We start from the raw sequence: 9,683 nt of genomic DNA, 5'->3' as shown, positions 1-9,683 counted from the left end.
CTTTTTTTTTTTTTTTTTGGTACCAGGGATTGAACTCTGGACCTAGCACTTAGAGGCAGGTGATGGAGCCACTGAGCTAAATCCCCCTGCTGTACCTTTTTACTTTTAATCCCTTTGTCATGTCTGTCTTTTCGTTGTTGTTTGTTTAAAACAGAAATCTGAGCTGGGTGTGGCAGCACAGGTCTGTAATCCCAGCACTCTGGGAGGCTGAGGCAGGAGGATTGTGACTTGGAGCCCAGCCTGGACAATTTCATGACTGAGCAAAAGGTTGACTGAAAATTAAGAAAATAAAAAACAGGCTGAGGATGTAGCTCAGTGCCAAGGTCCTGGGTTCAATCCCAGTACCACCAAACAGGAAGGAAGGGAGAGAGGGAGGGAAGAGAGAGCAAGAGAAAGCCAGAAATTTGGTCTGGGGATGTCGCTCAGCAGTACGATGCTTACCTGTTATGCAGCAGGCTCTGGGTTTGACCCTCAGCCTAACAACAAATGAACAAAAAAACCCATGTATCCTCTCATGGTTCCAGAGGCTTAAGTCCCAAACAGAGGTGCGGGCAGACCCATTCCAGAGCCTTCCTGCCTCTCCAGCTCTGTGGCTGCGGCTGCCTGGCACGGCATAGCTGCCTACTCATCTGTTCTGAGTCCTCATGCGCAGTCTTCTATAAGGGACACTACAGGGTCTCACTGTGTAGCCCGGGCTGGCCTCAAATTTGAGGTGATCCTCCTGCCTCAGCCTCCAGGGTGCTGGGATTACAGACGCGCACCATCACACCCAGCACACACATTTTTTTTTTTCGGTTCTAGAGATGGAACCGGAGCCCTGCATATCCCAGGCAACGCTGTGCCCCATTTCACACGAGCCACTGAGTAACACTCTGCCCGCCTCCAAGACTACCCCAGCACATGCACACTTCCCGGGGGTCCACAGATACCATCAGCCACATCGGCCGGCTCTCCTGTCACCCCGGCATCTCTCTGCGCCTCTCCGCCCTGTCCTCTTCCCCCATGCTTGCCCCCGGGGTTCCTGTCTTCGCCCCTCCCCAGCTCAGCGTGGGCGAGAGACTTGGACACTCAGAGGCCTACAGGTTCCTGCTGGGCTGAGAGACAGGGATGCGGCCCAGCCAAGGCAGTGGGAACCCCGAGAGCAGAGGAGGCCGGGTGGTAGGAGCCCTGGCGAGGCACAGGAAGGGGCTTGGGCTCTGGGTCGCCTCCTCATGAAAGCAGCTGTGCGTCCACCGGGGAGCTGGCGAGGAGGACAACGGCCCTGAGTTACAGAACTTGGCGCCAGGGAACCTGGCAAGTCCTGCTCACTGAGCCTTTGCGAATCTCGGGGAGAGGTCAGTGTGAGGGCAACACACTCCTGGGTCCCATCCTGTAGCCCAGGCTGAGCTCCAACTTGCAACCCTCCTGCCTCAGCTTCCCAGTGCCAGGATCGTGGGTGTGTGCCACCATACCCTCCTGGGCTTCTTGAGGTCAGGTGGAAAGGGGGCTCACTCAGGAGACTTCAAAAGGCCTGTCTGGGAGCTGTGCCCAACTGCCCAAGAACCAACCTTGGCCTGCAAGTGACCCCAGTAAGCAGCCGGAGGGCAGAGGCTGGCAGCTGCCAGGAGAAGGCTGCAGCAGGAAGGAGGTGTGAGGCTGGAAACAGCAGGGCTGCCACCCCCCACCCCCCGGAAGTGGCGCCCACGAGGCTGTCACCGCCCCTCCCACGTGCCTGCAGAGGTGTGGAGGGAAGAGCGAAGCCTGCCCACCCCCACTATGCAGACGCCACACTCACTGCAGCCCAGCTGCTCAGGCTCGGAGGGCGGGAAGGGAAGGGTGGGTAGGGCTTCTGCAGCCCCAGGCTGGGGGTCGCTAAGTCTGGGGAGGGCTGGACAGGTCAGTACCTGAGCAGCACAGGTTCCGGGAGCCAGAGAGGGGCGCAGGGCACAGACCTCCCCCTGTCCCAGCCCGTTCTGCGTGCAGTGGGGCTTTCCAGTGGCACGTGCGCCAGGCACCTGCTAGCACTGAAAAAGGACGGCTTCAGAGTCAGATGGATCCGTTCCTAGGCATGGAACCCAGGAAAGCAGAGACTTCAGGGGTGTGTGTGTGTGTGTGTGTGTGTGTGTGTGTGTGTGTGTCAATTTCTAAGCACAGACCAGGCCAGAGCTCCCAGTCCAAACCCTGGCTGTGTATGTAAAAGGCATCAGTAACTTAGTTAATGCAACAGTGTGTTAAAGCAAGAACAACACACTTAAGGCTCCCAATCTAAATGCTCCAAATAGTTTAAGCTGATTGAGTTTCTCCCAGGGATCCGCCCCGCTGTGCCTGCCCCTCAGGTCAGGAGCCCAGCAGGTGCTGGGTCTCTGGGGGCTGAGACCACAGGAGTTGGGCAGATCTTCCAGGTAAGGGAGTGGGGTGCGGAGTACAGTACACGGGTGGATACCCATGGCTGAGCGCCCCCTTCCCTATTTCCAAGGTCCAAGGTGGCTGGGCACAGATGATGGGGTCCTGCCAGCCCTGGGCCCCCACACCACAGGCAATATGGATAATACCACTTCTCCACTGTGCCAGGCCTGGGCGGTGGGCAGCCCTGCGTCCCCAGGAGATGCTGTCGCAGCCCCCGCTCACCAGGGTGGTGGGGGCAGGGTGTGCCTGGGGCCTGTAGCTTAGGACTAAGTGGGTTTGGGGAAGCCCAGAAAGAACTGGACTCCAAGCCAGGAGAAAAGCCAAGTGCTGGCCACTTAATCTCTGCCCCGGGTTCCTCCTCCGAACAGTGGGCATCGATCACACCCCGTCCTCGCCTTCAGGGGTAAATGCCGCCCTGGGTGCCAGGCCCTAGGGTGCCCTGACACGGCCATCGTGCCTGACGGCCAGCTACTCCACCTGCCTTGCTTCCCCCAGACAGGGAGTCCCGCGCACCCAGGGCTTCGGACCAGGACTGGGCTTCTCAGGTGAGCGATCCCAGGGCAACGCGGACCAGAGGGTAGGAAGTGAGCTCAGTGGGCAGGGAGCCGTGAGCCGTGGATGGGGGGCTGGAGGTCAATCCATCAGGTCAGCGAGGAGCAGCAAGCCTGGCTGGGTGCAGTCCTGTGGCTGTCACCTCCGGCAGCCACCCACTGTCCCAGGGGAGCTGCGGGGATGAGCCTGTCACTGGGGGGGCCAGCTCTGAGGACCTGCTTGCTGTCCCTGGGCTGTGATAGGACCTGCGGAACTCAAATGGAGCTGCTGCCAGGGGGCCTCGGCGCGCTGTGGGACAGAGGTGTGGGATACCCCAGAGTTCAGGAGCCACTGCGCAGTGACAGCGTCCCTCCCATATCCAAACCCCAAGCCAGGCCCTGCTGCTTACAGCTGCCGCTCTCACCCTGGCCACCGTCCTCTGTCTGCCCTGACTTCTGGACCTGTCCTCACCCCAAGTCTGCATCCTCACCACAGCAGCCACAGATAGGGACCCCACTAAAAGTAAAAGTCGGACCTCCAGAGCCTTCCAGTTCACCCGCAGGAAAAGCCAAAGTCCCTCCCCAGGCCCACAAGCTGCCTGTCCCTAACCCTTCCGTCGAGCCTTCCTCCCAGCCACACTGGCCCCTGGTGTCCTTGGACACATGGCGCCCGCTCTGACCCCCTGGTCTCGCTGCATAGCCCAGGCTGGCCTCCAACTCCCAGTGATCCTCCTGCCTCAGCCTCCCACATGTCAGAGCCTTGTCTTTAGGGTTGTCTCAGATACAAACTCCGGGACAGTGGGGACTTCTAGCGCCAGCACTGCCCAGGCTCCCAGCGGATGTTCAGGGAATGTGACACTCACACCACACACAGCAGAGACCCGAGGGAATGGGGTTCCTGGGCAGCCATGGGCAGGGTGCTGCCCCTCTTCCCTCCTGAGTCCCCACACGCAGAGGAAAGGTTCCAGGTGAGTCAGATCCCTTCATCACGAGGGTCGCGGAGGAGGGGGACCCTTCCCCTGCTCCCTTGCTTCGGAGCCTCAACCCCCACACACTCTCCTGATCACCGCCACCCCAGGACACCGCCGCCAGCTCCCCTCTGTACCCAGGCTGACGAGGGCCGCTGAACCCCGAATGGCAGGAGAGCCCCAGACAGCCACCCTGCTCAGCACCTAAGGGGAGCCTCACCCGGGCAGCAGGCCTGGGGACCTTGGTTTTCAAGGTGCTGAGTTGAGGCCCACCTTGCACTGTGCCCACAGCGGGCTCAGTGCCTCCCCTGCCTGCCTCCTCATCCGGAACCCCCTCCTCCTACTGGGGTGAACTCTGGCCCTTTGAGTTCAAAGGTCACCTCCTCTACCAGCCTCCCCCAGCTACCTCCTCAGCTGCCCCGGCCCCACCCCACAGCGAGACCTGAGCTTCCGCTGTCTCCTGAACCCTTGAGGCCAGGCCACTGTGTCCCACAGTCGCTACCTCTGGCTCTCACGTCTGCCGTGGGGCAGCAGGGTGCAGGTGTGGGGCCAGCATCCGGCTGGGAATCAAGAGCTCAAGGGTCGCTGGTGCCCTTAGGGACAGCGCTGTGGCTCTCTGGACCTCAGTCTCCGGGGCTGTACAATGGGGGTACAGCACCCACCACAGGACCTGATGAGATCAGACTGAGCAGCTGCCCCGATGCCCACTGAGGGAGCCCAGAAGGGTGGCGTGTCTCAGGCTCCCCTGCCACGTGGGGTTCAGCAGCCCTTGACCTCAGCCCAGGAAATACTGGCCTCTGGCCCTTCCCCACCTCACCCATAGTGGGTTTGGGAAGTTTCCAGAAAGTGTGGAAGTTTAAGGAGAGGAGGCTGTGGCTGTGATGACATTTCAACTAAATAAAATTCAAAAGCCAGAGCCTGGTTTCATTTCTCCTTTCCTTCTGGGAGAAGAGGAAGGAGGGTCAGACTGAAACAAGGCAAATTCTTCCCTCACACCCCTCCTCCACACAGGCAGGCCCTGGGGAGCCCTGCCACCCACCCTGCAGAATGGAGCGGCTTGGGGACCCTGAAAGCCTGGGCCCACTCAGGTCCAGCAGGTCAGGCCCTGCCCCGCCCCCTAGTGCTGCTGGGTAAAACAGGCCTGAGGAGGTGAGGTTCCCAGGCAGCCAGGAAAGAACCAGTTCACTTTTCCGGGAAGTCAGACCTGGGGGGGGGGGAAGCGTGCGCCTCAGGGCGGCCCCCTCAGCACCAGGGCTGGGGGCCAGAGCCGGCGTTAGACAAACACCAGGCTCCCAGACCTTCCTCCCTTGGTTGCTCAGGTCAGGTGTTTTGTCACAGCAATGAAAAGCCAAGGAACCCAGGCCTCTGCAAGTTCCTCTGAGAAGCCACTTCTGACCTCCCTCACTTGGGCTCTTGGAGAACCATGCCCATCTCTCAGAACGGAAGCTTAAACCTAACACTGACCCACTTCCGGATTCATTTTCCTGACATCTGGCCTGGGTCTTTGTCACCCTTGAATCCTCAATGATGAACTCAGATGCCCTCCCCCACCATACCTTCCACTCGAGCATTTTATTTGCTGGCAAAGAGCCAGGCTTCATGGCTCTGCAACAGAATGAGAAGTGAGCCACGTTAACTGTCCTTAAGTAGTTTATGAATTTAAAAATCAGAACTAGTCCATGTGTTTTCTGGGTTCTTTGAACACTACTGAGGATTAAGCCCAGGGACTCCCACATTTCTACCACCGTTACATTCCAGCACTTTTAAATTTTTATTTTGAGCCACATTCTCATTAAACTGCCTAGGCTGGCCTCAAACTTGTGGTCCTCCTGCCTCAGCCTCCGGATGAGCTGGATTACAGGTCTAAGCACTGCACCAGCTTGTTTAGATTGTTCCGTTTAGGTTGGGGTGACCCACATTTACTGTCTCTGTTTTACAAATAAGGAGACTGAGAAGCTCATTTCACCAAGGTCACAAGACAAGGCAAGGACGCAGGCAGTCGGATTCAGGACAGGAGTCTGCATTCTCAGCTATCCTGTCAGGAACAAGATCCTGAGGGGACAGAGAGGCAGTGAGCCCTGGAGGTGGAGCAAGTGACCCAGACATGGGGCTGCCTGAGCATAGAACTAAAGAGCAAGCGGAAGGGAGCCCAGCAGATGGGAGAAGTCAGAGGGCTGCAGGGTGCAAGGGAACAGAAACTCAGACAGCACAGTGTGAGAGCAGAGCATACCCCGAGGCGCTCTATTACTCAAACTTAAAGAACATAGGAGAAATTCCAGAGGGCTCCTTAAACTGGTCTAAGGATTCAGCCTTTTAAATAAGCAAGGGGAAGCAGTCAGAATTACAAACAAGGGGCTGGGGATCTAGCTCCTGCACCGGGGTGCCGGGGTGCCGCTGCCTGCCTCACAAGCACAAGGTCTGGAGTTCTACCCCAAATACCCCACCTCCAAAAAGAATTACAAACAAGTAAGTGACACAGCCCGATTTGTGTTCTAAGATGCATGCAAGAGTTACAGTAAGGAGACTGGGTTGCAGAGGTTGTGATTAGAAGCCGCTGACAAAGCTAGTGGCACACGCCTGTAATCCCAGCATTAGGGAGGCTGAGGCAGGAGGACTGCTGTGATTTCCAGGCCAGCTTGAGCTACGTAATGAAAAACTACTTAAACAAAACAAAACCTACTAGGAAGCTACTGCAGTCTCCAGGAGAAACACATCCACAGAGGAGACACACAGGACAGGGAGAAAGACCGGAGGTTCGGGAAGTTAGCTGTCTGCTAGGTCACGTTTTAGATGTGGGAATGGAAGAAGAGGAAGTGAAAGGCAATGCCCGGGTTAATGCCGGGACAGGGCAGCAGGGAGAGATCGGTTCAGCTCCAGGGCCCTGGACTTGTGCCGTGGGCAGCCGTGGGCAGCCGCAGGCCGTGTGGAGCCCCGTGGGTCTTTATCGCAGGAGAGCTGCAGCCTGGGGAACAGGCGGGACCGTGAGGGTGCTCTGACGACGCTCAGAGGTCAGCACGATCTGGAGCTGGGGCGTCCGTAAAGGACAGCGACGGTATCTCACCTCTAGAACTCGGGGTGGGTTACAGGACACTTTAGATTACAAAGTTATTCCCGGCCATTTCCAAAGGAAGTCAGAGAGCCAGCGGGACGCTGAGACGCAGACCTAACGGAACGTGCGGAGGTTTTCTTCCTTGTCCTCAGATCCGGAGCCTACCGCAATGCCCAGATGCAGCCCCCTCGCCTCTCCCGCATCGGCCCCCATGCTCCCCACCCAGTCTCTCGGGCGCGCAGCCGCCGAACCCCAGCACCGAGCCGCCAGCAGCTCTGTGGAGCAGAGGAAGGGGGCGGAACCCAGGACGCGGGGGGCGTGGGACGGGTCGGACGGAACCAAGAACGGACACCGGGCGGGGAATCAGCATCAGGCGGCGAGAGATCACCTTCGTACCATCCCCTGGGCCCCGGGACGGCTGGAGAACCCACCTGCTCCATGGCAGCCACGGTGCTAGCTCTTACTGATCCAGCCGCAGTCCAGCCCCGTGGTCCCGGTAGCGCCTCCGAGCGGAAGGAGATCGCCTCTAGGCGCCACTTCCGCCTTTCCGCCCGCCCCCAGAGCAAGCTGGGAATTGCGTCGCGCTAGGCCCCGCCCCCCGACGCCGGAGGAAGGGCCGGGAGTGCGCCTGCGCCGAAAGTTGGGCTGTCGGAGCATCCTACCTCTTTCCTGACCCCGAGCCCTGCACATCAGGACATCTTATCAACTCCGGCTTTTCCTCCCTGCCATGAAACAGGAGTCTCGGCACAGTTATTTACAAAGATTTATTACAGCACTGGAGGGATTCAGGCCTGGAGTTGAGGAAGAAGGGGAAGAGGACAGAGTAGCTGGGGGACGAGGAGGCCCTGGCTCCCCCACCGTGTATCCCCTCTGAGGGCGCGTACTAGGCGGCATTCCCGGCATCAAAGCACAAACATAACGCAACGAAGCAGCCCCTGCCAGTCCATCTTCCAGGCACGCAGGGGGAGAAGGGGTGACCCAGAGATCTCCGTACGTTGAGGCTGTGGAGAAGGATCGAGTCCTGGGCCCTGGGAGACGCTGGTGAGGGGGTGGTGACGTGGACTCCGGCGGGGAGAGAGGATGGAGAAGGTTCTCAGGACACCTACAGGTTCTCACACTCCTTTCCCCAGATCTTAGGGTCCTGCCCTGTGGGTCTCCTGTGCCCAGGGGAGAGGATCTGGGGAGTAGAACTGTGAAAGCAAATCTTTGTTTCCGTTTTCTGAATTTTCCAACATGGGCTCCCCCACACCCCACCTCCCGCCGGGTGAATGGAGGAACAACTGGTAGGGGCAGGTGTCAGGGACTCGGCATCAGCCAGAGGTGGGCAGAAAGCAAACACAGACCAGCCTTAGTCGTCTAGAAGTCGCAGAGAAGGGGAAGGGCACCAAATAGGGTGGGGACAGAGTGGGTTTCTGGGGCACAGTGATGCCCCCCCACTTCCTCTTGAAGACTGGGAGCTGTGCACTTATGTGCCAGGTTCAGGGTGCTGAGGCTCCTCTCCCAGCTCTGCAAGGCACGTAGAGAGGGACTTGGGGCCTGGCCCGGCACCAAGTCCAGCCCAGCCTCCCGATCCTGTACTCCCAGCCTTACCAGTTAGTGCTGTATCTTGGCCCTCCGAGCTGCCATCGCTCTGCGGCTCATCCAGAGGGGGTGGGCGCTCCCAGAGCCCCTCCAGACCCTGGCCACAGGTTACCTTTTGGCCAGCTGGGGGTGGGAAGAGGGAATAAAAGTACAGGCTGTAGGTGTTGTCTGGCTGTCCTGGAGCAAGAGCTAAGTTTCTTCTGGCTGAGGCCAAGCCTTTGGAGGATCGTAGCATAGTGGTTTATTTGTGTTTTGAGACAGTCTCCCTATGTAACCCAGGTTGCCTTCCCACTCACAGCGATCCTCCTGCCTCAGCCTAGAGCTGAGAATACAGGTGTGCACCACCAAGCTCAGCTTCCTTGGTAGTTTTGTCCTGTGACCCAGTGCTCTGCTGCTGGCCCTGAGGACAGTTCTCGCAATGCCTTCCCACCTGTTCTGGGGTCTTCTTGCCCTCGGATGCAGGCCCAAGCCATCTTGTCAGGGTGTAAGGGCTGAATGTTTCAAATGTGTGTTTGTGGAAGCTGGACATGGTGGCGCACGCCTGTCATCCCAGCACTCGGGAGGCTGAGGCAGGAGGATCGCTGTGAGTTCGAGACCAACCCGGGCTACATAGTGAGTTCCAGGTCAGTCTCAACTACATAGTGAGACCCTGTCTCAAACCCACCCCCCAAAAAATGTGTGTGGGGGGGTGATCAACTCTATTTGTCATTCTCATAAATAATAGGACAGAAATTCACCCTGTACCAGGAGGCATAGAAGTGGCACGGCTTCCCATGGCCAGGCCTGTAGAAATAACCATGGGAGGGGTGAGCTCTTCCAGCCCAGAAACTTTCCCAGCTTGGACGCCCCTAGAAGTGTGTAGACCAGGGACTCTGAGTCCTCTCTGAACCTTTCTCCTCGGGGCAGCTAAGGTTTAAGGTTCTTAAATCATAAATGCTCCCTATGGACACTAGAGGGCACCCTCCTGCCCCATCCCAAGAAGGAAAAAGGGAGAAAGTTCTCCAGGCTCCGGAGAGGGCAAATCAGCCCCAAAGAGACCACATCCAGGGCCCAGAAATGCAGGCACTGGGGTGCTGGGCCCCCTCGGTCTTCTCTCCCTGAATATCCTTCACAGCACCTCACTGAAGTGGGTGGAAGGCCTCTTTTTTTTTTTTTTTTTGTTTTTTTGCC

General features: G+C 58.3%; 2 protein-coding genes across 2 annotated transcripts in view; both read right to left on the bottom strand.

Moving 5' to 3' along the window:
* Stard3 (StAR related lipid transfer domain containing 3) overlaps window positions 1-7,443 on the bottom strand; it is a 17,382-nt gene extending 9,939 nt beyond the window's left edge. The window contains exon 1 of the mRNA XM_033763022.1: window positions 7,364-7,443. The gene's annotated coding sequence lies outside the window, so the exon portion shown is untranslated. The remainder of the gene's footprint in view (window positions 1-7,363) is intronic.
* Window positions 7,444-7,685: 242 nt separating this feature from the next.
* The window catches only part of Ppp1r1b (protein phosphatase 1 regulatory inhibitor subunit 1B), a 5,649-nt gene continuing 3,651 nt past the window's right edge, over window positions 7,686-9,683 (bottom strand). The window contains exons 5-6 of the mRNA XM_010620040.3: window positions 8,523-8,636; window positions 7,686-8,438 (exon numbers count right to left, since the gene is read on the bottom strand). Coding sequence (XP_010618342.1) covers window positions 8,398-8,438; window positions 8,523-8,636 — 155 coding nt within the window. The 3' untranslated portion in view covers window positions 7,686-8,397. The remainder of the gene's footprint in view (window positions 8,439-8,522; window positions 8,637-9,683) is intronic.

The sequence above is a fragment of the Fukomys damarensis genome, unplaced genomic scaffold (assembly GCF_012274545.1).
Source record: "Fukomys damarensis isolate Sample0158 unplaced genomic scaffold, DMR_v1.0_HiC HiC_scaffold_13, whole genome shotgun sequence".
In the NCBI taxonomy this organism is placed as follows: domain Eukaryota; kingdom Metazoa; phylum Chordata; class Mammalia; order Rodentia; family Bathyergidae; genus Fukomys; species Fukomys damarensis.
Note: the sequence above shows the minus strand (reverse complement) of the source record. Positions and strands in the feature narration are given on the sequence as shown.